The 27,435-nt window shown below is 53.1% G+C and overlaps 5 protein-coding genes across 8 annotated transcripts; 3 read left to right on the top strand and 2 right to left on the bottom strand.

Annotated features, from left to right (window-relative positions):
* Window positions 1–621: 621 nt before the first annotated feature.
* On the bottom strand, window positions 622–8,613 carry DHRS1 (dehydrogenase/reductase 1). 2 transcript variants are annotated; one of them, XM_068547035.1, is made up of 9 exons: window positions 8,303–8,613; window positions 7,657–7,830; window positions 5,939–6,082; window positions 5,716–5,795; window positions 2,684–2,816; window positions 2,223–2,369; window positions 1,614–1,678; window positions 1,200–1,280; window positions 622–1,011 (listed from the first exon to the last, which is right to left on the bottom strand). In XM_068547035.1, the coding sequence occupies exons 2-8, from the start codon at window positions 7,804–7,806 to the stop codon at window positions 1,235–1,237; spliced, it is 765 nt and encodes a 254-aa protein (XP_068403136.1). In that variant the 5' UTR covers window positions 7,807–7,830; window positions 8,303–8,613; the 3' UTR covers window positions 622–1,011; window positions 1,200–1,234. The 2 variants fall into 2 exon arrangements, with proteins under 2 accessions (XP_068403136.1, XP_068403129.1); XM_068547028.1 differs by having other exon boundaries at window positions 1,614–1,683; window positions 8,303–8,612.
* Window positions 8,614–8,640: 27 nt separating this feature from the next.
* NOP9 (NOP9 nucleolar protein) lies at window positions 8,641–15,145 on the top strand. The gene is made up of 10 exons (XM_068546990.1): window positions 8,641–8,976; window positions 9,186–9,635; window positions 10,699–10,809; window positions 11,394–11,535; window positions 12,284–12,476; window positions 13,115–13,255; window positions 13,666–13,791; window positions 13,957–14,193; window positions 14,407–14,512; window positions 14,862–15,145. Exons 1-10 carry the CDS (start codon window positions 8,730–8,732, stop codon window positions 15,017–15,019), a joined length of 1,911 nt encoding a protein of 636 aa, XP_068403091.1. The 5' UTR covers window positions 8,641–8,729; the 3' UTR covers window positions 15,020–15,145.
* Window positions 15,136–17,963, bottom strand: CIDEB (cell death inducing DFFA like effector b). Of its 2 annotated transcripts, none has more exons than XM_068547045.1 (5): window positions 17,795–17,963; window positions 17,335–17,482; window positions 16,270–16,419; window positions 15,841–16,031; window positions 15,136–15,692 (listed from the first exon to the last, which is right to left on the bottom strand). In XM_068547045.1, the coding sequence occupies exons 1-5, from the start codon at window positions 17,833–17,835 to the stop codon at window positions 15,560–15,562; spliced, it is 663 nt and encodes a 220-aa protein (XP_068403146.1). In that variant the 5' UTR covers window positions 17,836–17,963; the 3' UTR covers window positions 15,136–15,559. The 2 variants fall into 2 exon arrangements, with proteins under 2 accessions (XP_068403146.1, XP_068403156.1); XM_068547055.1 differs by having other exon boundaries at window positions 17,335–17,479.
* On the top strand, window positions 17,446–21,472 carry LTB4R2 (leukotriene B4 receptor 2). 2 transcript variants are annotated; one of them, XM_068547004.1, is made up of 2 exons: window positions 17,446–17,521; window positions 20,385–21,472. In XM_068547004.1, the coding sequence occupies exon 2, from the start codon at window positions 20,405–20,407 to the stop codon at window positions 21,470–21,472; it is 1,068 nt and encodes a 355-aa protein (XP_068403105.1). In that variant the 5' UTR covers window positions 17,446–17,521; window positions 20,385–20,404. The 2 variants fall into 2 exon arrangements, with proteins under 2 accessions (XP_068403105.1, XP_068403114.1); XM_068547013.1 differs by lacking the exon at window positions 17,446–17,521 and adding an exon at window positions 18,114–18,143.
* A 4,156-nt stretch (window positions 21,473–25,628) lies between these two features.
* Window positions 25,629–26,718, top strand: LTB4R (leukotriene B4 receptor). Its single transcript, XM_068534701.1, is given in 5 exon segments — window positions 25,629–25,659; window positions 25,662–25,991; window positions 25,994–26,434; window positions 26,437–26,498; window positions 26,500–26,718. Coding segments are annotated over 5 exon segments (1,083 nt in total).
* The last annotated feature ends 717 nt before the right edge of the window (window positions 26,719–27,435 follow it).

Genomic DNA, 27,435 nt, shown 5'->3' with positions numbered 1-27,435 from the left:
GCTGCTGGTGGGAAGGTGCCCTCAGAGTGGCCCTCAGCTCCTCTTTGGAATACACACCCTGTTGCCTTGCCTCGGGCTGGGACAGATCCCCCCCCAAGCAGGAAAGGCAGCCCTAAAGGGTTCTTGCAGTCAGTTCTTCAGAAAGCAGTTCAGGTGGTGCCATCCCAAGAGGGAGAATGTGAGTGTGTCGGTGCCATCAACTACTCTTCTGCCTCTCACTTGGATCTGGATAGTACTTTCCTCCCAAATTCCAGGAAATTGTAAACACCAAGGAGTTTGCCCTTCCTGGATTGGGCCTCACCCAGGGACCAGGCCCAGCTAGAAGGCAGCAGGCATCCCTGAAGAGATGGCGGAATGAGGGGGTGGGAAAGCAGTGAGGGACTGGGACGTGCCTGCTTCTGGCTGTGGAGGGACCCTGCTCCCCAGCTGCGGCATGGGAGCCAAAGGGCAGGTGCTCCTGAGATGGGCAGCTCTACAGGGAAGAGGAGGAACAGATGTGGAGGAAAGGGGCCTGTCCTGGGGATAGAGATCCTTGAGAACCTACACATTTTGCATACCATTAGGTCTTTCTCTCAAGTACTTAATACCTTCCTGAGCATAGAATCAGCACTTGAAAATAAGTTGAAGGAGAAACGAGACCTTTATTAGCCCCCAGAACATTTTTCAACATTAAGGCAAAAAGTAAAACGCAGGGGCAAGGAAGACCTGAAGAAGGACCTACAAAGGCCCCTAGGGCTCAACCAGGGCACATGGCAGAGGCCTTCTCTTCAGATCAAGGGTATGCAGCAGGTAGGCGGGAAAGGAGGCCTTGTTCCACTGAGATAGGCCAACCACTCAGCCCAGAGGGAAGCAGAACTGTGTCAGGCCAGGAGGGTTAGAACTTGCTAGCATAGAGGGTCATAACCCACTTGGGCACTCGGAGGAAGCCAGGCAAGTAGGAGGCCAGCCAGCTCAGGCTGGAGACATGGGAGAGAGCGGAGCTCAAAGACAAATAGTCCTGGACGGGGCGGCCTGCGGACCACAGGAAAAGAAGGATTAGACCCTTGCTTCCCACTCCTCAGACACCCCCACCCCGGCTGAGGAGACTGAATAGAATAGAAGGTGAGGGAGGAAGGAACAGGGAGAGAGAGAGGGAGAACGGGTGAGCCGGGAACAGAAGGAAGAGAGGTCCAGGCTGGCTGCTGGGCCAGAGCTCTTACCATCAACGTCCTGCAGGCCGTAGCGCCGCGCCAGGTCACAGGATGGCAGCACCTTCCCGCTTAGGCTCAGGATATTGGGGTCTGTGGGCACACAGACAGCTGAGACGGCCCGGGTGCGGCCCAGGGTGACAAGGCTTGGGCCCAATGGCACAGGGCACTACCGAGACAGGCTTAGGGACCCAGACTTGCTTCTCTCTGTTTCTAGGAAGGTTCCCGGGCCTCTGGCTCTTGGCCACATCTCCCAGGATCCAGTTCCTGAGGCTCCCATATCTCAAACTGGGCATCGGACCCTTTGGGTCTCCAGAAGCCAGAGAAAAGAAGGGCGTATTCCTGCTCGGGACCCTGAACTGGCTGCCACCACCCTGCAGATCCTCCATGCCCTTTCCTGTTACCAGCTGCCCCCAACCTCTTCACCTGTTGCCAAGGCCACCACACATTTTCCACTCATTTCTGTGGTCTCCGCAGATGAGAAACGAAATCTGAACTGAAACACAGGGGCAGAGAAGTGAAGGGTTAAATTCCAAGAGCACTGCCCAAGTCCCTTCCCTGCTTTCAGCTTCTGTCCAGGAGACAGAGGCCCTCATCACTGCACCTGCAGGACTCAGCATCTCAGAAGGTACGGGAATCATTCCTCCCCACATCCAGTGAGCCCTGTACCCCAGCACCAGGACCCACTGCCTTTCCTAAGTGGAAGGATGTGGGGTTGCCAATTATGTCTGGGCCTTCTAGATTAGTTCAGAGCAGAGGTCAAGGGCATGGGCTTTGGAGCTGGATAATCTTTCCACTTACGGCACATGTGACCTTGAGCAAGTTTCTTAGCCTCCCTGAGTTTCAGTTTCCCCATCTGTGAAATGGAGACACCGTCTCCCTTATAGGAGAAAAGGACCTAACGTGTGTCAGTGCTCAGCCCTGCGCCTGCCGCGACAAGCACCTGGGTATTTACTCTGTTGTTACTGTCTTGCCGTTGGGGATGGAGCGGCTGATCCCCCCATTTTCTGCCACCCTCGCCCTCCCCTTGCCGACCTGCTCAACCAGGGGATCAGCAGTGTTCTCCTCCTTCATCATGTGCTCCTTCAGCAGTTCTGTCTGCACCAACCCTGGCCAAAGCGACACGTAGCTGACCCCGTGGCGCCGCAGCTCCCGGGCACAGTCAGCAGCCAGCCTGTCGCACTGCAGAGGGACAGAAGGCCAGGTGGGAGCCAGGGCACCTGGTCACGTCACCTCCCTCCCCTGCCTTCCCCGCTTCCACCGAGGATGCCCCAACCCCCTGGCCTTCCCAGGAGCCCTGTCTCAGCTGTCCACCTTCCCCAGTGCACTGCCTAGCCTGGCCAGCTGAGAGGAGCCCCGGCAAAGGAACCATCCATGCAGGGGCAGAGGAAGAGGTGAGGGCCAGTCAGCCTCACCACTCTTGACTACCGGGGACTGTCTCTCCTGAGCTATGGGTACCACGACTGTCCCCAACCCCCGTGCCAGTGGGTCCTCACCGCAGCTTTGCCCACTCCATAGGGGACGTTGAAGAAATACTGCAGCCCACCAGCGGAGGAGATGACCACGATGAGCCCCCGGCCAGCTGGTACCATCAGCCGTGCCCCATACACAGAGCACAAGTAGTGGCCTCTAGAAGGTGGGGCAAAGAAGAAGGAATGAACCACGTTCAGGGCTGTCTCGGGAAGTTTCTTCTGCCCCCTAATGGCTTCTGATCCAGGAGAAGGCTGCAAACCTGGTGAATCAAGGGCTTGAGGCCACATTCTGAGAGGGACACGGGTAAAATTAACCACCGAAGGTTAAGAAACGGCAATCTTTAGAAGACTGTAATGGAAGAAAAGCACTCTGTCATGACAGCAATAACAAAGCTAAAATAGCTCAGGGGATAAAACATAATAAATGTATAGGATCTACAAAGAAAAACTATGAAGTTCTGCTTAATACAAAAGAACAAGTACAGACAAAATTTGTTTACAAGAATCAACATGTAAAACATCAGTTCTACTTAAACTAATCCACAGATTCAGTCAATTTGAGTTATATCTCAGTAAGACTTCTGGAGAAATCAACAAAACAATCTAAAGCTCAGTGAGAATAAATGTGTAAGAATAGCCAGGAAAATTCTGAAAAAGGAAGAGTAATATCATGTGGGTGAGGGGGATATGCTCCCCTCACCCCGCCAACCTGCGTTAAAATGTACAGTGACATAATAGTTTAAAAAATGCAGGACTGGCATAACAATACATAAGTAAGTCAATGAAACAAAATACTCAATAATTAATCCAAGTGTAAAGGAGAATTCAGCGAATTACAAACGGAACATTTCAAACCAACAGGGCGAGATGGACCACACAATAAATGGATTTGGAACAACTGGTCAGTTATTTAGTGGGTGGGATTGGTTCTCTACCTCATTTGTTTTAAAATGCATTCCCAAAATATTTGAATATAAAAAAATGAGTGCACAAAAGCACTAAAAGAAAGCATGACAATGTGTTCATAAACTTGAGGTAGGGAAAACTTGTTTCAGTATCACACCTAGATAGAAGCATGACTTCTTAACAGTAAGACATATATACATATAGAGATGTACAAATACATACATGTGTACACAATTAAGTATATATAGATAGCTGAGGAAAGCATACATGCAAACGATGAGTAGTAAGTTGAGAAAGATATTTGTAAAACACACATCAAAGGAATCTATTGTACAAAGATCTCTTATAAATTGATGTGAAAAGAATAACTTAGTAACACAACTCACTAAAGAATCAAGAACCAATAAAAAATGAAAAAAAAAGCTCAACTTCACAAATAATAGAGAAGTGTAAATTAAAAAACACCTTCAGATATCTTTGGCCTATTAGAATGGCAAAACTTGCCTGACCTCGTGGTCTGATATTGTCTAGTATTATTGAGGACATGGGGAAACAGATACCTCCTTCACTGTTGTGAGATTATAAATTGGTGGGGTCTTTTTAGAGGACAGTTTGATAATGCTTATTAAAATCTTTAAGAAGTCATATTTTTTGACCTAATTTTTTTCCACTGTTGCAACAGATAAGGGGTTAGGTAAATAAATTATGGTATCTCTTCCCAGTAGAATATTTAAATGAATGGTAGAATATATACTAGGCTATTAACAGTAGCTATATCTCAGGCAAAAGAGGAAGCGGTGGTGACTAGGGGAATAAGATTATACTGGTCTTCACAGTATGTTTTTAAAAAAATAACACACACATACCTGGTAACCAGAAAGAAATTTCTTTTGCATGGGAAACAGGACCCTCCAAATGAAAACAAGTAGAGTATGGTATCAAAAGGAAGCCCAGCCTCAGGCAATGCAGAGGAAAGGCACAGTAAGTGTGAACGTGTGTGTGGGAGGTGAAAGGAGGTGTTGGTGCACTTCCAGGAGGCTCACAGAGTGACCTTCACCTTGGAGAATTCATCAGGGCTCCAGGGCTGGGGTCCAGGCCTTTGCTTCACAGGCTCAAAACCCTGACCAGCAGGAGATGAGAGCGTGGAAGGCCCCTCTCTCTGGAGGGCTAAGGATATGGGTGTTGCCAATTTCTAGCCCTTTGGGTTTTCTTTTCTTTTTTTGGCCACGCCATGCAGCATGCAGGATCTCAGTTCCCCAACCAGGGATTGAACCCGCGCCCCCTGCAGTGGAAGTGTGGAGTCTTAACCACTGGACTGCCAGGGAAGTCCGGGTTTTCTTTTCTTGATTCTTGGCTGACCATCCCCCTCTGTCCTCACAACCTTTATTCCACTTTGGAAATGACAAGTGGATTCTAATCCTGCTTCCCTGGGATTGCCACTAGAAGCCGTGAGTGTCCTTAGACGCTTCAGAAGTAGATTTGCATATAATCTCTTGGTGACTCCCACAGGTGGCTCATCACAGCCATGCAGTGTAGTTTCTGAGAGGGTACCCTCTTTCCAACAATAAACACAGACCTAACTGATGTATGTCATGCTGGGTGAACTCTGAATGCTGTGTTTCATCTCACTCCTTTGCCAGATGTATGTGTAACCCCATGACACCCCTGCCCTCCCAACTTGGACTTGGGAGTACCCTTGCCTGTGGGTCTGAAGTGAGGAGGGAAAGGCTAAGATAGCTGGCACTCATTCTTCCTTACTGACCTTCTTCTGATCTAAAACAAAACAATTTCTTCCTCTAGCCATCTTCAGAAATACTGACTGCAGGTGGCATGCTTTACTGAGGGAAAGAGGCTCCCTTCTGGGTCATGCATTTGGATGGGCTGAAAATGAGGCAGGAGGGAGGGCAAGGGCAAATTCAGATGAAAATTACTGACAGAAACAAGGCAAAAGTTGACATTCTTAGGTACAGATTCACCTGGATTAAACTTCTTTAGAAGTTAGTGGACAAATGGGACAGAAGGGAGCAGAAAGAGACAAGATCAGAGGGAAAAGGAGAGGGCACATGGGGAAACGTCTGGGCCCTCAGCTTGGATGAGTGAGTGAGGGGAGCCCAGGCCCTTAGCGGGGTGGCAGGGGAGGCACCTACTACCTGAGTCCGACGTTGTTGATATCATCCCAGATGGAGGCGGGGCTTTCCCAGAATGCCTTTTTAGTGTTGTTCAGGATCGCCTGGAAGACAGGGAGAGTCGTGAATAGGACGCTTTGAAGGCAGGAAGGGGCTGGGTAATGGAAGGGATAATGAGTGGGGATGAGGACTCAGGTCAGAGGGAAAGGTCAGGAGTGTGGAGCTGGGGTCAAAGTTCAAAGAGCACCTGGACCCCAGCATAGGCGTTGTTGACCAGCACATCCAGACGCCCCTGCTGTTCTCGATCCACCTGCTCAAACAGGCTTCGCACTTCACTCTCCTGGCTTGAATCACACACCACCGGCACACACCAGCCCCCTCGGGATTGTGCCTGGAGGGGGTCAGAGAGGATATGAGCTTCCCGTCGAACATAGTATGAGACATAACACAGCTCCCCTCAACTCCCAGCGTGGGAGCTGAGAAGGCAATCATAGGACTCACAGCCAGCAGCTGAAGGAACATGGTGGGCAATACTGCCCTCTGGTGCCTGTTTGAGGAGTTTCAGAAATGCTAGGTCCTATCATTGTAGAGTAAGGTGGATGGGGATCCCAGGTTTAAAATCTACAGACATTTACGGAGGCCTACCATGTGCAAGGCCCTGTACTCTGCATGTGGAGGGTGAGGGACAAACAAGGCTTGGAGGCTGCTCTTTTTTTTTTTTTTTTTATTTAATTTATTTTATTTTTGGCTGTGTTGGGTCTTCGTTGCTGCACGCAGGCTTTCTCTAGTTGTGGCGAGCGGGGGCTACTCTTCCTTGCGGTGCGCGGGCTTCTCATTGCGGTGGCCTCTCCTGTTGCGGAGCATGGGCTCTAGGTGTGCGGGCTTCAGTAGTTGTGGCTCGCGGGCTCTAGAGCACAGGCTCAGTAGTTGTGGCACACGGGCTTAGTTGCTCTGCAGCATGTGGGATCTTCCCGGACCAGGGCTCGAACCCATGTCCCCTGCATTGGCAGGCGGATTCTTAACCACTGCACCACCAGGGAAGCCCTTGGAGGCTGCTCTTGAGAAATGAGTATCTATCTTTTTCCTCATTCTTGGTCATTTCCATTTCACGCGCCCTTAGCTCCCACTCTTCACCACTCATGTGGAATCCCGACTTAAAATCACAGCCCTCTTACCCTCACTCCACCAACACTTCTGCCTAGTAAATGAGAAATCAAAGCTCTCAGACATGAACTATCTCTACTTCCTGTTCTGCCTCACCCTCTACAAATGTGCCCCCATCCTCTAACTTCAGATAAAGAATACCTTATTCAAGAACAATCATCATATTCTCCAGACCCATGCTCTGGGTCCCACCCTCTGACCTCCCTGCCTAACTGCTCACCCATATTCCCAGTGCATTCTGGGCACACTTATCACTTACCATATTTATATTAATTACTTTTATCACTTACCATATTCATATTAATTACTTTTATCACTTACTGTATTCACATTACATTGAAATGATCCGTTTTTGCCTTAGACTTCCTGCTGGACTCTCTTTTAAAAGCAGAAATTATGTCTTACTAATCTAGGTAACCCCAGTGCTTCACCCAATGCCTAGCATATCAAACACACCCCAGTATTTATTTAACTGAAATTCAGTAGAAAAGTCAAGTGAAAATGTACAAGTCAATAAAGTCTTAACAAAAACAAAGAAAAAGCACAGGTCCACAACTCTTAAGATGCAACTCCAAAATCCCTGAAGCTCTCAAACAGAAAGTTTTTTCATAAAATTCACTCAGTGGCAAAGTATGACCTGATCTGAAGTTACTTATGGGGTTTACTTATCCCACTTTGAGTAAAAATGTTCATGTTTACTGAGGAATATTTTGGTTTCAGGTAAGAGGTTAAGAGGACTGGTTAATGGGAAGGGCTCCCTGAGGTGGTTTCTGCCCCTGGGATCCCAGAAGAAGCACTCACCTCCTGAGCAGTGGCCTGCAGCGTGTCCAGATGGCGGCCAGTGATGTAAACTGTGGCACCTGCTTGGCAGAGCTGCAAAGCGATGCCCCGGCCAATACCCCTGGAAGCACCAGTAACCACGCACACTTGGCCCTTCATGGGAGCTGGCATGACTCACAAGCGAAAGGATTAAATCTGTGGAAGCAAGGACTTGCTCTGAGGGAAGCCTGCAGACTGTATATGCAGAGAGGGGACCTTGACAGTGATAGGAAGGGGAGCCAAGGTTGAGATCCTTTGATGGGAGAGAAATTTCAGAAGGGGATAACCAGTGCAGGGCCCAGGACAAGGCTGGTTGTCCCTTTCGGGAGGCCAAGGAGTGAAGAAGGGGAGTAACTAGTGCAGGCCCCAGGACATGGCTGGTTGTAACTTTTGGGAGGCCAAGGAGTGAAGAAGTGGGGCTGTCCAGGAGGGCCACCTACTGAGACTTTCTGAGTGGGGCTGACTGGGTGGGGGACTGTAGCGGGGCGGTCCCTCTCAGCGCGTCCACGGGGAGTCCTGAGCTCTCTGGAGCTCTGGCCGCTGGTCCGGAGGCGAGACTTCCGAGTCGGGGGTGGGCGCGAGGTCAAGGGACCCCGAGCCCGAAGTGGAGGGAGCTCGCGCCCCTTACCTGCCACCTGTGCTGCCGCTGGAGTTCTCGCGCCGCCTCGCTCGCAAAGTTCTCGAAATCGAGGACTTTAATTCTGGCCGCGGGAGCGGGACGAGGTGACAACAACGGGGTCAGAGTACGAGGCTGGGGTGGAAGTCAGCGTTCTGACCCAGTTTCCGCTGGCGACGCGGAGGGGAGGGTCAAAGAGTACCCCGCGGGTCCGGGGCGGTTACCGGTGGGGGCCAGGACTGGCAAGCGAGAGCAGGGCGATCCCGAGACTCAGCCACGTCCGCCCCGGAGCGGTAGTCGCGGGGCTATGACGTGTAACGCGGCGCCCCGAGCGCGCGGGCGTGGCTAAACTCTGCCCGGCCCCGGCCAGCACCCGACTGCGTGAGGTTCACCCTGCGGCTAAGGAAGCTTTCGCTGGCGGAGAGGCGCCGAAGCACTCATGGGGCTGGGTCCGCGCTTCCCCCACCAGGCGGGGCGCCGGTTCCCAGCTGGCGGCAAAAGAGGGCGCGGAGCCAAGGGCTCGGGGCGCCCCCCACGAGGCCGCCAGCGACAACCCTGCCCGCCTCCGGATGGGCGCTCAGAGCCGCCTCCGGATGCGCACCCTCACCTGAGCCCAGAAGCTCTGGGGTATTTCCGCCGGGCGCTCTCCGCGCTGAAAGAGGTCCCCGAGACGGGAGAAGAACGAGGTAGGGAGCAACTTTGGGGTGGGATCAAGGGAGGCACTTATTTGGGCATAAAATCCAGGACCGGTAAGGACACTTTCGTGGGTCCCCAGGGTGTGAGGACTTAGTTTCATCTCCTATATCCCCTTCCTCCCTCCCCACCCCTTGGTTAAGTGATGGAACATAACCGTAGCCTCCTCTCATTCTCTTTATTTCTTTTCTTGTTTTTCCAGAGCTGATGGTGCACAATGTTTTGAAAGAAGTGGAGGCTCAGGCCCTAGCCTTGGCCACAAACAGGGCTGGTAGTGAGATGCTGCAGGAACTGTTGGGGTTCAGTCCCCTGAAACCGCTGTGTCGAGTATGGGCTGCTCTGCGGCCCAACTTGCGCTTTGTGGCCTGTCATCGGTGTGGGGTCCATGTATTGCAAAGTGCTTTGCTGCAGCTGCCTCGATTGCTAGGGAGCCCTGCAGAGGAGGAGGAGGAGGAGGAGGAGGATGGGAAGGATGGTCCTTTGGAGACCCTGGAGGAGCTGGGCCTGGGACTAGCCGCTGAGGTGTGTGATGATTTTCTTTTCTACTGTGGAGACACACATGGCAGCTTCGTGGTCAGAACTTTGCTGCAGGTATTGGGAGGGACTCTTCTGGAGTCTGAGAGAGGCAGGCACCGTGGCTCCCAGTTACCTGGTAAGTATTACAGGAAAGGGATATGGACCCAGAGGGAAGGAGAGTTTAGGAAGTTCAGAAGGAGAGAATAAGCAGAAGATTTCTTCATGACCTTGAAGAATTAGCAGAGAAATTAGGTCAGGGATAGCAGGCCAAAGATTAGTGTGTGTAGAGGCCCAGAAGTGAGGATGCATAGGTGTGTTTAGGGAACAGCTGTTAGAAGAATGGGGGCAAGTGGAAGAGATGATTCACTTGAGCATTGCGTTTCAAACTTTTTTTTAACCAGAACTCACAGTATGGAAAAGTTTTTTAAACATGACTCGACATACATATGTGTATATATACACATACTGGATTCAAGCAAAAGGTCAGGAAACAATACCCTTACTACATGCAACCCACTCTGATATTTTCTTTCCCCCTTTTTTTTTTTGCTGTGCCACACGCGGCTTGTGGGATCTTAGTTCCTCGACCAGGCATCAAACCTGTGCCCCGTGCAGTGGAAGCTTGGAGCCCTAACCACTGGACCGCCAGGGAATTCCCTCCATTTTCATTTTATTTTGTGTGTTACATTAAAAAAATGCTTGGACTTCCCTGGAGGTCCAGTGATTAAGAATCCGCGCTTTCACTGCAGGGGGCGCAGGTTCGATCCCCGGCTGGGGAAATAAGATCCCGCAGGCCATGCAGTGCGGCCAAAAAAAAAAAAAAAAAAGCTTGTTGAGACCCACTAGATTGATTTCGTAATACACTCACAGGCAGCAGACCTACAGTTTGAAAAACATTGGGAAATAAGATAGTGAGTTTAGGTGAGGCCTGATTTTGGAACACCTTGAATTCCTGACTGAGGAGTTTGGACTGTCTCCTATGGACCATGGGGGAGCTGGTTGAAGTTTCTTAGAAAAATTAAAACGGAAATGTAGTCTCAGTTCAGTCATCCAGATGAGACGAGACATTGAGTTGTACCAATTGAGTTGTATGTGTTCTGCATCTCCAAGCCGAATCCTTGTTCAACTAGGGAATTATTCTTCCTCCTGGATGGCAGTTTGTGATCTCACCACTGCATACGTTCTTGATCTTCCTTCAGAAGCACAAAGGACCCCATCTCGGGAATGTAAGGCAACCGATTTCGAGGTCCCTGAAACCTTCTTGAATTGTCTTCAGAACCTGAGCTCCTGCTTTCTGAAGGACATTGCTGGTAAGGAGGGAAATAGGAGGAAATCTAGGATCTTCTTTTTTGGAGGTGATTATCATCAAACAAGGCTCTTCTTTTTTTTTTTTTAATAATATCCAGATTTTAATTAATTAATTAATTAATTAATTAATTAATTTTTGGGTGTGTTGGGTCTTCGTTTCTGTGCGAGGGCTTTCTCCAGCTGCGGCAAGCGGGGGCCACTCTTCATCACGGTGCGCGGGCCTCTCACTATCGTGGCCTCTCTTGTTGCGGAGCACAGGCTCCAGACGCGCAGGCTCAGTAGTTGTGGCTCATGGGCCTAGTCACTCCGCGGCCTGTGGGATCTTCCCAGACCAGGGCTCGAACCCGTGTCCCCTGCATTAGCAGGCAGATTCTCAACCACTGTGCCACCAGGGAAGCCCAAGGCTCTTATTTTGATCAGTCTTATCCCTCTTTTTTTCAAATCTTACCTGGTTTGATGTTGTAAAGGCCCTATGTAGACCATTTGTGTCCATAGTCCCTTGAACCTTGTTGCCTGAGGTCTGAGGTTTTACAGGTTGTCTGGATTTTGGGAAAGCCACTTTTATTATTTCTGCCCTCCCCCACAGTGTTTATCACTGACAAGATCTCCAGCTTCTGCCTTCAAGTGGCCTTACAGATCTTACATCGCAAGCTACCCCAGTTTTGTGCCCACCTCTGCAATGCTGTGATGGGCTACCTGAGTAGCCGCAATTCCTCAGCAGATGGCAGGTATGGACAGGGCCTCAGGATTGACCAAGGTGGTGGGCTGTGTGAAATGAATGACATGATGTAGGTATTTTGTTTGTTTGTTTTAAAAGACAAAGGTTTTCATTCTGTGTATGTATGTGTGTACATATGTATATATATGAAATATATATATCAGATATATACATGAGATATATATATGAGATATATATGTATATAGCCGTGTTATTTTTTTGTCCAGTTTCACTGAGATATAATTGACATACAGCACTGTGTAAGTTTAAGGTGTGCAGCATGATTTGACTGACTTACCTCACAAAACAATGACCACAGTAAGTTTAGTGAACATCCATCATCTCATTTACATACAAAATTAAAGAAGTAGGAAAAAATTTTTTTTTCCTTGTGATGGGAACTCTTAACAACTTGCATGTAAAACATACGATAGTGTTAGTTATATTTATCTTGTTATACATTACATCCTTAGTATTTATCTTATAACTGGAAGTTTGTACCTTTGACCGCCTTGCGCCAATTCCCCCTCCCGCCAGGGCCCCTGCCTCTGGTAAACACAAATCTGATCTCTTTTCCTGTAAGTTTGTTTGTTTTTGAAGTATAATTGACCTACAACACTGTATTAGTTCCTGTCACACAACGTGATGATTTGCTATTTCAGTACACTTCAAAATGATCACCATGGTAAGTCCAGTGATGTGGTTATCTTGGATGAAGTGAAGTGAAGACTATCTGATCACCCTCTCCTCGTCCCCAGTCCCCTACTGCTATTTCTGCGCGATCAGACGAGCTCCAGACTCCTGGAGCAGGTGCTGCTGGTGTCGGAGCCCCCAGAGCTCCAGAGCCTCTTTGAGGATCACTTCCAAGGACAGCTGCAGACCCTGGCTGCACATCCTATTGCTAACTTCCCTTTGCAGCGTTTCCTGGATGCTGTCACCACTCCTGAGCTGGTGAGTCAGGAACTTGGCTGAGTCTCTGTCTGTTAGTTCTTGTTCATTGGGACTTGCTTTATTGTATGCCTGCTTCTGTATTTTCAACAGTGTGCTGGCCGTTCCCCTTGAGAAGTTATTCCTGGAGGCTTCCCAGAGCTTAGGGTGAAGGTGCCTTCTTCCCAGAAAGGATTTGCTTTGGCTTCTCTCAGGTGCCAGTGCCTGCAGGGGACTGGCGTAATTCAAGTTCTCAGCCTGCGCTTCCGTGGCTCGCTCAGTCTCTGGGTACTTGGCTACAAATCCATATGAGCACTGGAGCTGCTGTCGTAGCTTCTCATTTCCTTTGCTGCTTAGTGCCAAGGCATGCTTCCCTGGGATCTCATGGGTTGAGATCTAGGGTAGAAGGGGAGGTTTAATTCTAGTCCTTCCTTATCCTGAGAGTATGGCCATTTACAATCCCCTCCCCATGGGAGGCCGCACCTCTAAGACTGCCCCTTTGTTCTGGACCTTCCTTATCCGTCCAAACCAAAGTCCTGTTATTGGCAATGCTTTTATGTTTTATCTAGCATGTTCAGTTGTTTTTGGCAGGAAGATTTCTCTGAATAACTCAGCCCACTGTTACCAGAATGCCAGATTCTTTAACCCATGTTTCCCCTCAGCTGTCCCCCGTGTTTGAGGAGCTAAGCCCTGCCCTGGAAGCTGTGCTGGCTCAGGGTCACCCAGGGGTAGTCATTGCCCTGGTCGGGGCCTGCCACAGAGTTGGGATCCACCAAGCCCAGGTCCTACAGCTGTTGTTGGAGGTGAGTGGTGGTTACCCGCAACCCATTTATGCCCTCAGTTCAAATTCCACGTGCTAGGACTTAGCTAATCTTCAGTCGTTGTATCTGTGGACCCAAGAGGTCTAGTGCCCAGGGAGTTCACAGATACAGGGGGAAATGAAGCCAAAACCATCTCATGGCCCTGGAATGAGAATTGTCTCCCAGGACAGAGAGAGAAGTTTTAAGGAATAAATATTTATTCAGTCCCTGCTACATATATGGAGGCTGTGGATACAGCAAGGCAGATGAGATCCTGTCCGCATGCAGCTTATGTTCTTGTGGAGTTAGGCATTCTCATCTGTCCTGAATGCTTTCCCCTGTCTGGGAAGTCGAGGTTAGGGATGAATTAGTTGAGGTTAGTTCTCAGTTTCATGTTTTGTCTTCCCTTCTAGGCGTTCCACTGTGCAGAGCCCTCTTCCCGGCAAGTGGCCTGTGTGCCTCTCTTTGCCACTTTGATGACTTATGAGGTGTACTATGGACTGGCGGAGGAGGAGGGGGCAGTGCCCGCGGAGCACCAGGTGAGGTAGGGGAGAGGCCAAACCTGTGACTAACTGGGGACCAGGCCTCCCAGGGCTTAGGAAGCCCCTCACCACTGAGGTGAGGGTGGTGAGATCTCTGGCTTCATCCAAGTGAAGGTGGCAGTTTGGTGGCTGCCTCCTAATTCCCTGTCTCTGTCCTTCCAGGTAGAAATGGCCACCGCCAGGGACCTGGGGGAAGTGACAGTCCTTGGGTCTCTACTGCTCCAGCATCTGCTGCACTTCTCCAGTCCTGGTCTTATACTTCGAAGTTTGGGCGCCTTGACAGGACCACAGCTTCTGACTCTGGCCCAAAGCCCTGCTGGTTCCCATGTGCTTGATGCTGTCCTGACCAGCCCCTCTGTGACACGCAAGCAGCGCCGCCGGGTGCTGAAGACCCTAAAGGTTAGATTTCTGGCTTCTGCTTTGATTCCTCTGCCATCCTCCATTTAGAGAATGTGAGCTTCCCCCAGGACTGTCCTTTGGAGTCCCAGAGAGGATATGTAGTTCCTAGACTGCTTCACCTCAGCCTCTTAACTTCAGCCCTCACGCCCACCCCCACCCAACACACTTCTGTGGATTGCCCTAGAGGGCCCTACCTTGCTTGTCTCAATGCAGGGACAATATGTGGCTCTGGCCTGTAGTCGCCACGGCAGCCGTGTGCTTGATGCCATCTGGAGTGGGGCAGCCTTGGGGGCCCGGAAGGAAATTGCTGCTGAGCTGGGTGAGTACCAGCACCGATCTTGGACCTTTCCAAATGTTCCCTTTCCTCACTCTAAAGAGCTGGGTGGCTGGGAATGGACCTAAATTAAGCAGAGACTTCAGTTCCAAAGGGTGGTCTTGGCCATGGGTTCTTGGCAGTCTGCTCTCCCCGGCCACTCTGTGGACGGTGCAGCCCTGTGCTCCCACCCCTCCTCCTGACTTCTCTTCTTTGGACAGTGGGGTGTTAACTCTATCCTGAGGCAGACCCAGGGTTCCAAAAAAATGGAGGGACCTTCACCCCAAGTAGAGTCTCTTCAAGGATGGGTGGGTGACTGCATGGTGATACTGAACATGAATGGTTCCCTTTGCAGGGGCGCGGAACCAGGAGCTGATAAGGGACCCTTTTGGCCACCATGTAGCTCGAAACGTGGCCCTGACTACCTTCCTGAAGCGGCGAGAGGCTTGGGAACAGCAGCAGGGGGCGGTGGCCAAGCGGAGGCGGGCCTTGAACTCAATACTTGAAGACTAAGGCCTTTGGATCTGGGACTGGGTGTTGATGGGGCAGGGGGAAACGGAGTATCTATCCTGTCCTGTTCCTAGTTTAAATTGGAGTCAAAAGTCTTATTGATAAACATTTTTATATTTTTACTGGAAACACCTTTGTTATTTTGGGGGGGAAGGGTACAAAGAAATAGAGATCTCAAGGTGAAGTTAGAGAGGGCTCTCTTCAGGGCACTGGGGAGCTTAGGGACAGGAGGGGAGTGGTAAGGACCTCTAGATGTAGCAGCAATCAGGGTGGGATCCAGATGCCTGTGGACAGGCTGTGGCCTTTCAGGGTAAGTGGGAGGCTGGAAAGATGGCTAGGAATGGATAGTGTTCTTCAGCAATGGGTATAGGCTGGGGTGGAAGGCGTTAGGCTGATGGGCCTGTCACTATGGGATCAGAAGACTGGGGAAAACAAGCGAGTTAGTGAGCCTGCACTGTGTGTAGGCCCCAAACTTGACGCTGTCACAGTCCTTACAGTCTGTCTCTTGGAATGAGTCTAGGGGCAGAAGCTCAGAGCCCCTTCTCAGTAGGGTTGGAGGCGACCCTGCCGCTGCCACCGCTCAGTCCCTTCCACTGCATGACGAAGGGTGGAGGAAATTCCCAGCAGCATGTGGCCCAGGCCTTGCAGCAGTGCGGAGGCCCATCGGAGGAGCTCCCTGAAGGGCAGAGACAAGAGGAAGTCACGGGGTGGGGGAACCTGGGAGGAGGCCACAGGCTGGGGTCTGGGGGTTTTCCACAGGGGAGCTAACAGGGTAGGGGAGTGCAGCTGTAGGGATGGGGAACTGTGACATGTTGGTCTCTGACCTGAGTATTTTCTTTGGGCCGAGTCCTTGAATGTCACAGCTCATGGAGTAGAGCCCGTAGAACGTGGCTTTGATGTTCAGGCTGCCAAAGAGGTCTCGAGGGTTTTGCTTGTACACATCGAAGGTGATGCGGGCGATGTCCTTGCTGTGCTTGGGCTTCTCCCGGCCCAGGCCATACGGCAGCACCCCACCCTGTAGGGCCCCCCCATCGGTGCAATGGACCCTCACATACTGACACCCACCACTAATCCCCGTCAGCACTGGGACAGACCCACCCTTGCCTGGACTGTTGGTCCGCTATAAGGAGTCATCGACAGCTCCTCACCTCTCCCATCGCCTCTGCCCCCAAGATCAGGGTTAGGCAGCAGAAGAGGCTCGGGAGAGACAGAAAGGGTCAGTGGCCTAAGCAGCCCCAGTGTGGGCCTCTCACCCTGCTGGGGCTCCAGCTCTGTCCCAACTCCAGCACCATCAGGCATGTGTCATCCTCCAACAGCTGGAAGAAGTCCTCGCTGTCCACTGTGGTCCCATCCTCCTCCAGCACCAGTGTCAGCACTCCACTCAGCATCAGAGTCTCCAGTGCCTGCCCAGTGGCAAGAAGTAGGAGGGAAGGGGCAGAGCTTATCCCGTGCCCCTTCCCCGTTCAGCTGCCCGGCACCCAACGGTTGACCCTAGATGCTGATTGATATCCCAACTCTCCTTCCCGGTGCTTTGCCATCCCTTCTAATGGCTCTAGCTCACGGTGTTCCTTAGTTGTTGGGGGACCCTCACTAGGGGCTGTCCTTTTCCTATTTGTTCCTGCTTTGCTCCTACCATGTCACTGTCATCTCTCTCAGCTTCCCTCCAAGCCATGCCTACTGGTTAGGAATTGAAAAGCTAGCCAGTTTCTCTTGAATGGGTATAGGCATTATGCTGACGGGGCCTGTCACGATGGGGTCTTATCTCCAGTGTCCCACCTCACTCTCCCCGACCCTCACAGAGTTCTTCAGAACTATTTTCAGTAATAATAACTTTTAACCTTTTTGAGTCTTCACTAGTGTCAAGTATCTATGTAGCACTTTACATACATTATTCGCTTTTACTCCTTTCAGCAGCCCTAGGAGGTAGTTGTATTACTGTTCCCTTTTTACAGATGAAGAAACTGAGGTTTTGATAGGCTGAATAACTTCCCAAGTTTTGACACTAGGAAGCGGCAGAATCAGGATTTGAATTTGATCTGTCATACAAATTGCCGTTCCATACTGAGTTCTGAAATCTATCCCTCCAACCCTGTCTACTCCTTTCCCGCCCCCAAAGAAAAGCCCACTCCTTGGGGAAAAAAAAAGTGCATTGACTCAAATCCAGCCGAAGCCACTGGGCTCACCCCACTGCTTTCAGCTCTCAGAGGGAGGGGCAGCCATGTAGCCGCAGCCCTTCCTGCTCGTTATTCCAAGCTCACACTCTTCCCTAGCCCCTTGGCTGCCCCTGCTCTTGGAACCCAGGGACTTGGCCCACTCACCTTGTTTAGCAGTTCCCGGCGGGTGGCAGCTGTCAGGCCTTTCCGGGTGGCGCGCTTGTGATCACAGACACGGAAAGGTCGCCGGGGTGGTGGAGCCGAGGTCCAGACCTTACGGCCCAAATCGGAGCTCATACTGGATACTGACCTGCTAGGTGGGAAGAAAGGTCAAGAAGGAGTGAGGGGTTTGGTGAGTGCAGCGGGGGTGATGGGTGTGGGATAGCTGGAGCGTTAGGGAAGTTGGGAGGGAGGGATCTAGGTGTGCAGATTAAAGTAGCTCGGGAGAGAGGGAGAGACCACGGACTGGGGGTGGGGGCAGTTCAGGAGCTGGACAAGCCCACTGTAAAAAGGGGCAGGGAGGGGAAGGGGTACAAATTCGAAAGTTTTCTAGGGTCTGAAAGCAGCTTTGTCACCCTGCCTATATCCCCAGAGCTGGAGAGTGGAGAGAAGGGTTAGAAATCACCTGAGCAGGCCGCTGGGGTCCAGGGCAGAGAGGTACTCCATGGTGGAGGGAAGGAGCAGGAGAGTTGCCTCTCCCGGGAGTTCTGGGCTGGGTGGTTCTCCACGGGGTTGGAGCTGAAGTGGTGGTGTTTTCTGTTACGGAGCTGGGATCTCAGCCCCAGCGAGGTGGGGTATGAGTCAAGCCCGGACTCTGGCCCCCCTGCCTGGCCAGCGAGAAGGGCAAAGTCCAAGGGGAGGGAGGAGGGGAAGGGCCAAGTGGGGTCGTGGAGGAAGGATCGAGGCCCAGATATGTCCAGCAAAAGCCATGGAAGTTTGTGTGTGTGTCTCTGGTGGCAGCGTGTGATGTGAAGGTAAATGGGAACTAGGTAATTGGATGGAATGTGATCTCCGGTGTGTTTCTTTATATCGAGGTAATTTCTAGGGCCAATTTCTTCTGGCTCCCAATCTGTGTGAAGCTGGTCATGTGATTTGCTCTGTATGTGCTGCCACCTACTGAAAAAGCCATGAACTGCAGCTTTAGGAACAGGGAGGCCGTGCTGAGGATGGGCAGGGCTTGGAGAAAATAGGACACCTCCAGGCAGTGTGCCTGGGTGGGGTGCGAGGGGAGGATGGGTCCTGATCCATGGATCCAGAATCACCAGGATCCTGTCTGGGACCCTGGCCTTCCTGCTTTCATGCTCTTCCCTCTGTGGGCTAGGGGAGGGGCTGGCTCAACACTTCTCTTCAGAAGAACTGCCTGCTTCAGCTGCACTGGATTAGTCATTCTCTCACCTTTCTCCATTGGCCACTTTATAGGCATGAAGGAGATGTGGATAGCGGAAGAGGGGATGGGTCCTTTGATGGCATCAGGACTTTAGCATTCGGTGCCCCGTGTCCCATCTCTGATTTCAGCTGCAGTTGTGATGAACAGTTGTGAGGAAGCTCAGACTCTCACTGTCAGTGAATCCCTCACATGAGCATAAGTCTCTCTGATTTCCTGCCCAGGAGTCTTATCTGAAGCTGTAGCAGCCCACTCAGCCCCCTGACAAGTACAGGCTGCAAGTGTGTATAAGGGCATTAATGCCTCTAGGACAACCCTTAAACAATGGGGAATGTGAGCTGGCCATAAACGCCCATCTTCTGTCTTTCTGGAAGTTATTTTGTGCACTCAGAGGTTCCTGATGCCCACTGAATATTGGAACTCAATAACACACTCTTACTGGCTTTCCTCTTCCCTCTCTTCCCCTGCTCCCTCACTCCTGCTTCCCGACCTGACCCCCCAAATACAAGATTACCTGTACCCATGCCCTCGACTCAGGCTCTGCTTTGGAGGGAACCCAAACTGAGACAAGACTGGTGTCCTGGCTCCCAAGAAACCCCCTTCTGGCTGTTGACTGGGCAGAAGCCTTTTTTCCCTTTCCCTAAATTGCATCAATCTACCAAATTTCTTCCTTTCCAAGCTTTGCCCAACCTCACGACCTAGAGAAATAAGTCTCTACACTGTGCCCTTTCCTTTTTCCTTGCGTTGTATCCTGGTGCAGCCTGGCAGTGTGGTCTCTTCATGGCTGTGAGTTAGGACTCCTCAACCAGGCTATAAGCCCCTCACCCTTCCATGCATCTCCCATTCCGCCCGGAACTTAGCCCATGCTTTACACTGAAAGCTGTCATTGACAGCCCACTGAGAGCCGTGAGGGCGGAATGACTGGGGCAGGGTCCCAGGCAAGAGGTGAGAGGGGTAGGTAGGAAGCTGAGGAACAACGGGGCTCAGCAGGGTCAGGAGTCTGAAAACAGGCAAAGGTAGAGCAGCTGGGGGAACGAGGAGTTGGGACGCCTTCTCTGCTGAGTGCAGGCAAGAGCGGCCAGACAGCATAAGAGCTGCAGGGTGGGAGGATTGGGACCAGAGGGTGGGGGGCAGGGGGTGGGGAGGGATGAGCGCAGAAGCAGGACCCAGGGGCAGGATCCGGCAGTGTCCCTACTCACCCACACGACCAGGGGACCTTATCTGCACCCCTTCAGCTTATCCTGTTTCCTGGGGAGGCGGGCTCTCACACGCCTGGACATGTTAGTGATGGGAAGCAGCAGGGTGAGGGAGGGGCCCCAGGAAAGGCCCGAGAGGAGCCCCACCTTGTCCCTCCCTGTTTTCGCCTCACCCTCTGCCACCCCGACAGGCACAGGACAGGATTAGGCACCTGGCCCACTGCTCCTTTGCCTTTGGGCTTCCCCAGGCCCCTGGAGGGCCCCCAACCCTGCTCGCTCCCAGCTGGGTAAGTAGATCTGCCCATGAGACCATACTCCCTTCCACTCACTTTTGCCCTGAGGTATAGGCAACAGGGCTGGACGAAGAAGGAGAGGCCAGGTTAGGAGGGTGGAAGGTGGAGGCAGTGACAGCCTGGGAGTCAGGACTGGGGAGGTCAGCTGACCCAGAGCAGAGGATTTGGGTTCCAGGAAGCAGTGTTTGAGCTGAGGCTGGGGTCCTGGAGGAAGAGACAGAAGCTCCCAGACAGAAGAGAGGCAGGCTGCAGAGGAGTGAGGGAGGCACAGTCCCTTCTCACTGGCATCAGGCGTAACGTGGGCCTTTGCCCCACCTGAAAGCGCTCCATGGCTCCTTCCAGCCTCCCGTAGGCGCCTAAGGATGTCGGTCTGCTACGGTCCCCCGGGGAACGAGACGCTGCTGAGCTGGAAGACCTCGCGGGTCACAGGCACGGCCTTCCTGCTGCTGGCGGCGCTACTGGGGCTGCCTGGCAATGGCTTCGTGGTGTGGAGCTTGGCGGGCTGGCGGCCCGCACGGGGGCGACCGCTGGCGGCCACGCTCGTGCTGCACCTGGCGCTGGCCGACAGCTCGGTGCTGCTGCTCACGCCGCTCTTCGTGACCTTCCTGACCCGGCAGGCCTGGCCGCTGGGCCAGGCGGGCTGCAAGGCCGTGTACTACGTGTGCGCGCTCAGCATGTACGCCAGCGTGCTGCTCACCAGCCTGCTCAGCCTGCAGCGCTGCCTCGCCGTCACCCGCCCCTTCCTGGCGCCCCGGCTGCGCAGCCCGGCCTTGGCCCGCCGCCTGCTGCTGGCCGTCTGGCTGGCCGCCCTGGTGCTCGCCATCCCGGCCGCCGTCTACCGCCACCTCTGGGCGGACCGCTTGTGCCAGCTGTGCCACCCGTCGCCCGCCCACGCCGCCGCCCACCTGAGCCTGGAGACCCTGACCGCCTTCGTGCTGCCCTTCGGGCTGGTGCTCGGCTGCTACGGCGTGACGCTGGCGCGGCTGCGGGGCACCCGCTGGGGCGGCAGGCGGCAAGGGGCGCGGGTGGGCCGGCTGGTGGGCGCCATCGTGCTGGCCTTCGGCTTGCTCTGGGCCCCCTACCACGCTGTCAACGTGCTGCAGGCGCTCGCCGCGCTGGCTCCGCCCGAAGGAGCCTTGGCGAGGCTGGGCGGCGCGAGCCAGGCGGCGCGAGCCGGAACCACGGCTCTGGCCTTCTTCAGCTCCAGCGTCAACCCGCTGCTCTACCTCTTCACCTCCGGGGATCTACTGACCCGGGCGGGTCCCCGCTTCCTCACGCGGCTCTTTGAGGGCTCCGGAGAGGCCCGAGGGGTCGACCACTCTAGGGAGGGGACCGTGGAGCTCCGAGCTACCCCTCGGCTCAAAGTGCTGGGGCAGGGCCGTGGCAATGGAGACCCTGGGGGCGGGGCGGAGAAGGACAGTCAGGGATGAGACCCTTGACGTCAAACCCTACAACCGGGCCTGCTCTTCCCTATCCCTTTCCATCGCCTTCCAGAACTCAGGGAACCACTCTGGACGGTTTGGGGATCCTTCTCTGACCATAGTTTGGATCTGTCTGGGCAGAATTATCATACATCTGGGGCAGGCCCAGGTTCCTCAAACTGAGGGACTATGAGTGGTGGTGGTCCGTGTTAAAAGAGTATCATGTACTTGCAGGTTGGCATGTGCCCAGGTGCCAGAGCTGCTTACTTGTTGCCAGAAGCTATTGTGAAATACACTGGGTGGCCGTTATGTTGCAGCAAAAATAGAAATGAGACTTTTCTGATAAGCAAGGAAAATAAGCGAACAATGAACAGGCTGGGGAAACAGCATAAACAGGCCTGAAAGAGTTAAGCAATCTTGGTTACTCTTTAGCTGTTACTACTAACAAACACTTGTAGCTAGACTTGTCCTTCACAAAGCTAAACAAAGCTAATTACTCTGATTCCATAGGAATTATACTCTGCACCTGGCATTCTTCTCCCCCCTACACTCTCTCACAGCATTAAAAGAAGGTCACGGGCCGATAACTTCAAGGACACCAGACCCGGTTGCCTGTTGCTAGCTGTGGCCGTTTTAAAATATTGCAAGAAGAAGAAGAATGCAAAACCTTCACCACTTTGATCCTTATCACTTACCCTGGACTTCGAGTTCCACCTATAAGACCCTCTGTAATCCCCCAGGAGAGGGGGAGCACAGTTCTTGAGGCGCTAGCCTACTGTGTTTCCCTCTTGCCTGGCCAAAGGAATAAAGCTACTCTTTTCTATTTCCTCCAGACTTTGTCTCCGTATTTCTATTCGGCATTGGTGGACAGGGAGCCAAGCTTTTGGCAACAATTACACGATGGCTTAAGCATGCTCCCTCCAGCGGTTCATCATACCTGAGTGACACCGAAGTCACCTAGTTCCCTGCTGGGTCAGGCCAAGGCTGGGCAATGCCAGCCTTCGGTGGCATCATGACCTGTCCTCCCCAGCCCAGGTGGCCTGGTTCCCCCAAGCCAACCCATAGAACCGCTTTGGAAATAAAGAGAGAAAGAGGAAGGAAAGGTATGAGTGCTTGGATGAGGGGTGGTGATGGGATCCATTCTTTGGGGTCTGTTAGAGCTGAGTGGAGAGGAAACTGGCTCTGGAAGGGGAAAGTCAATCTGTGGGGTTTGAAAGGAAAGTTTTCTTGTCTGTCTTGTGGTTGGTACAGTGGGGGAGGGGCCGTGGGAGTCTGAGACTTACCTTCTTTGAATCTAAGTCTCCCTGCAAAGGTCACCTGACTCAAAAAGGAGCCCAGGAACAGGCATTCACTCACCCAGGGGCCCTCTGGGGGCTGGGGATGATGAGTATGGGGAGTGGTGTGGATATCTGGAAGACAGGAGGAATTTTTCAGGGAGGTGCCACCTCTCCTTTCTCTCTTTCTCCTCTTTGCCAAGTCTTGACTCCTCCCAAGACTGCTAGCTGTTCCTCATCTCCCCCAGTACTGCTCAGCCCCCATCTTTTGGAATCTTTCTATCTCTAGACCTCAAAATTGTTCTGGATCCTGACACTTTTGAGTTTGGGGATGTAGGATGGGGTCCTTTTTAGGGGATGTCTGTGTGCACACACGTGTGGTCACCATGGTGACCAACCCATCCCCGTTTGCCCAGGACTTTCTCAGTTTTAGCACTGAAAGTCTCTTGTCCCAGCCCCCTCAGTCTGTGGCAAACTTAGATGGTTGTTTACCTGAGAGGTCACCCTGGCCATCACCCTGGTTCTGCTTTAGTGACTGTTCACACCACCCAGGCAGAGCCCAAGAGAGAGAGCAAAGGAAATCCAGTTCTCAGGGTCACGTCAGGGCCCCCAAAACTGGGGTTGGGATGGAGCTCCGGACCTGGGGGACAGAGAGTATGCCTAGAATGTCTAGTCTAGGGCAGAGGAAGACAGGCCATTGAGAGAAATGGAGGTGGGGAGCAGTTTGGGAGAGGAGGCAAAGACAACCCAGTTCCTGTCAGAAGGGACTTCTGGTTGACCCTGGAGCTCTGAGCTGGAAGCTTCTATCCCCAAACACCAACTTCATGGGCTTCTTCCTGTCCTCGCGCACTGGGGCAGAGGCTCCCCAACTTCTGTTACACACTCCCCTTCTCACACACCCTCTGTGGTCAGAAAGCCCTTCCTCAACTCTGTCTTCAGTTCTTGCTGCGGTTTCAGCCCATTTCTTTTCGCCATATCCTCTGCCTGATAACTGCTGGGTCAACTCTGCTCTGGCTTTTCTCAAAGCAGGAAAGGTAGGGGCACTACAGAGGATAAGGGACCTCAATGACCACCATTACACTGTGCATCTTTCCTGAGAAGAGGCAGACTTGGAAGGGAAGCAGGAAGGCTCATGGTCAGATGGAAGATAAGACTTTTTGGTTCTTAGCTTCACAGGAGAGTTCAAGAGGAGACTGTCCTCATTCCAGGGGGCCGGAAGAGTGACCCTTCTGGGGGCTGTTTCCCTTTCCACATTCCTGGTTTCCCCTCTTGGCAGGGCAGGCATAAGGCATCACCGCCCTCACTCCCTCATGTCTGCTCCCTGTGTTCACCTCTGCTTTCTCTGTGTGTCTAAGGTGGGACAGAACAGTCAGCTGTGGGAAGGTAGGAAAGAGGTGGTGCTGACTTCCTTGCCCAGTGCCCAGATCTTGGGTCCAAATTCATGTGGCAGGGTAGCCACATGGGCAAACACAAGGCAGGTGGTTCGGGAAGGGGAAGAAATTGTCATTCTGTGTGATACTAGAGAGACCATTTGGACTTTGGCTTCTACCAAAGAGAATGGAGATTGACCTAGAATGGAACTAGTTCTTTTAAGTGAGGAGAGGGATAGGGGTGCTGGAAGAGGGTCCTCTCCCCCAAATCCCGGTCATGGCTTGAATCCAAGCCAAACACAGAATGCTGTCCTCTTTGACGTCACCTGACCCAAACCCAGAACCTAGCCACAGTGTCAACCTACACTTCCTATTAATCTAAAAATCGACATCGTTCACAGAAAATATAAAGATACCCAACATTCTGACCTCTCAATCTGAGTCCATTTCCCCTCTCTGGCTTCCTTCCCTCCTTCTCCTGTATGACGCAATTTATTATTTTGTTCAATTCTTCAGTCTAGACCTGCATGTGAGGCCACACCCCAGCCTACTCACCCCCTCACCCCTCTTTCCTCTCTCACTGCCCCTTCCGGGGCTCTTCTTTTCTGGCCCCACCCCTGAGGAGTCTTCCTCCCAGCTGGGCTCTTCTGGAACATGAAGAATATTCCACCTCATCTAGTGAAGGGAGGGGGTAGGAGTTTCCACCCCACCCTCAGGAAGATGTGTCCTCTCCCTCCCCTGCTCTGTGGTACTTCCTCTCCGGCTGACTTAGCTGATAGAACCTGGACCCCAGGCCAGGCCCCTGGCACTGGGACAGATCTGGGGATAGGCTACACCACTCTGTTCTCACCCTGGGATTGACACCAGCTTCCAACCAGTGCTCGGCAAAGCCTTAAGTAAGTTTCCTGGGAGTAGGGGAGGCGGGGCGGGGGGCAGTGTGAAGCCATAAGAGAAGGTCCAAAGGAATTTCCAAAGAAAGCCTGACCAGTGGTAAAATGACTTGGGAGGACTTAGTCTTGTCTCCTATCTACGAAATCCTCCCCATCCCTGTTATTCTTGGTGGGCCCTGGGCATCTCTTGGGCGAGTGGGTAGGTGGTTGGAAGAAGTCAGTGGGACTGAAGGGCTGAGGGCCTGGTGGGGGGAAAAGGAGCTAGCCTTTTGAGGGGTGCAGCACTGGTAAGGAAAGTCCCCACTTTGGTTCTGGGTTTCAGGGTCTCCTGAGGGAAGGAGGCTGAAGGGTCTGGAAATACTGCTTCTGCTGTTGCTATATATTTTGCAATTGGGTCTGTGGGCAGGAAGGGGCCCTGTGGCCCAGTGAGGAAATCAGTCTTTCTACTCAGCCAGATCCCCTTAAGGCAGGTCAGTTGGCAGTGATGAGGGCAGTATACTGCGGAGGTGTATCTGATGCTGCTGGTCTTGGAGACAGAGTAGAATACCCAGGCTAGGTGTGTCCAGGGTGTCAGGAAACCCTTGTCCCTTCCCTCATGTGCGTGTCCGCCCTCGCTCTCCAGGTCCTTGCAATGGCCACGAGCACTACATCTCCTGAAGCACCTCCTCACCAGGTGTCATGTTCACGTCTCTGCTGGTTATCATCGTACCGTCAGTGGCACTGGCTGTGGGGCTGCCTGGCAACAGCTTTGTGGTGTGGAGCATCCTGGTAAAGATGCGGAAGCGCTCTGTCACTGCCCTGCTGGTGCTACACTTGGCCCTGGCCGACTTGGCCGTATTGCTCACTGCCCCCTTTTTCCTCTACTACACGGCCCAAGGCACCTGGACTTTTGGACTGGCTGGCTGCCGCCTGTTCCACTATGTCTGCGGGGTCAGCATGTATGCCAGCGTCCTGCTTATCATGGCCATGAGCCTGGACCGCTCGCTGGCGGTGGCCCTCCTCTCTGCGTCCCGGAAACTCGCACCAAGACAGTTGCCTGGCGGGCGCTAGGAGGCATCTGGGTGGTGTCTGTCCTGCTGGCCACGCCCGTCATCTTGTACCGCAAGGTGACGCTGCGACCGGACAACAGGAGCCTGATCTGCTTCCCGAAGTACCCCAGCGAAGCACATAGGGCTTTCCATCTGTTCTTCGAGGTGGTCACCGGCTTCCTGCTGCCCTTCCTGGCCGTGGTGGCCAGCTACTCCGACATCTGGCGCCGGCTGCGGGTCCGGCGCTTCCGCCGCAGCCGCTGCACCGGCCGCCTGCTGGCCTTTATCATCCTGGCCTTCACTGCCTTCTGGCTGCCCTACCACGTGGTGAACCTGGCCGAGGCGGTCCGCGCGCTGGCGGGCAAGACAATGGGGTCCGGGCCCGAGAGTCAGCGGCTGCACCTGGCCCGCAAGCCCTCATAACGCTGGCCTTCCTGAGCAGCAGCGTGAACCCCGTGCTGTACGCATGCGCCGCCCGTGCTGTACGCATGCGCCGCCGGCGGCCTGCTGCGCTCGGCCGGCATCGCCCGCGTCGCCAAGCTGTTGGAGGGCACTGGCTCCGAGGCGTCCACCAGCCGCCGCGGGGGCACCCTGGCCCAGACGGTGAGGGGCGCCCCCGCCTCTCCCGAACCCGGCCCCGCCGAGAGCCTCACTGCCTCCACCAACCCTCTGGAGCGAAGCGAAGTCAACTAGGCCTGCGGGGTGGCGGCAGCGGAAGGACGCTCGCTTGAAGGACGCTCGCTTTCCTCCTGGGGGAATACGCCCACGCTGGCCTGACCCAATTCTTCAACCTCCTCTTACCCAGATGGCGGGTGGAGCGGAAGAGAGGGAGGGGAAGGGCAAGTCAGGGCAGAGTGGGAGCCTGGCCCCCACGGGCAGCTTTGCAATTAAAACTGAAGTCTGAAATTGGGTCAACCCTGTGTGTGGGGCATGTGTATTATGGCGGACTCGGGTGCTCCTGGTTGCCCTTATGGGTGTCCTTCTCAGTAGCTGAGAGGCACGTCCTTTAGTTTCCCATGATTTTCAGTTTTGGAAGAGACACAGACATAGAAATCAGACCTCCTTCCCTCCCTGCTTCTGAGGCAGGTGGTCTGCAGATCATACTGAGAACAACACAGGGCTGCAGAGCCCTGAAGGAGCTGGCCAAGGAAGACCACCCATGTGGCTCATCACTCCAGACTCTCCGACTCAGGGACCTTCACTCCCTGACTTAGCTAACCTTCTGAGAACACTTGGCACTGCTGTGAGGTGTCTGCCCTGAAGGCTGTGATGGGTATCTTTATTAGCAGGACTCCAACTTCCTACCAGTAATCTTTGTCCTCTCAGTGGGAGATGTCCTAGGGGGTGGCTTGCCTTCCCTCTGTCTCCCAAGAAGGCCTCACTTGAGAACCAAGTCATCAGATCTTATCC

This window comes from Eschrichtius robustus, chromosome 1, assembly GCF_028021215.1.
Source record: "Eschrichtius robustus isolate mEscRob2 chromosome 1, mEscRob2.pri, whole genome shotgun sequence".
NCBI lineage: Eukaryota > Metazoa > Chordata > Mammalia > Artiodactyla > Eschrichtiidae > Eschrichtius > Eschrichtius robustus.
Note: the sequence above shows the minus strand (reverse complement) of the source record. Positions and strands in the feature narration are given on the sequence as shown.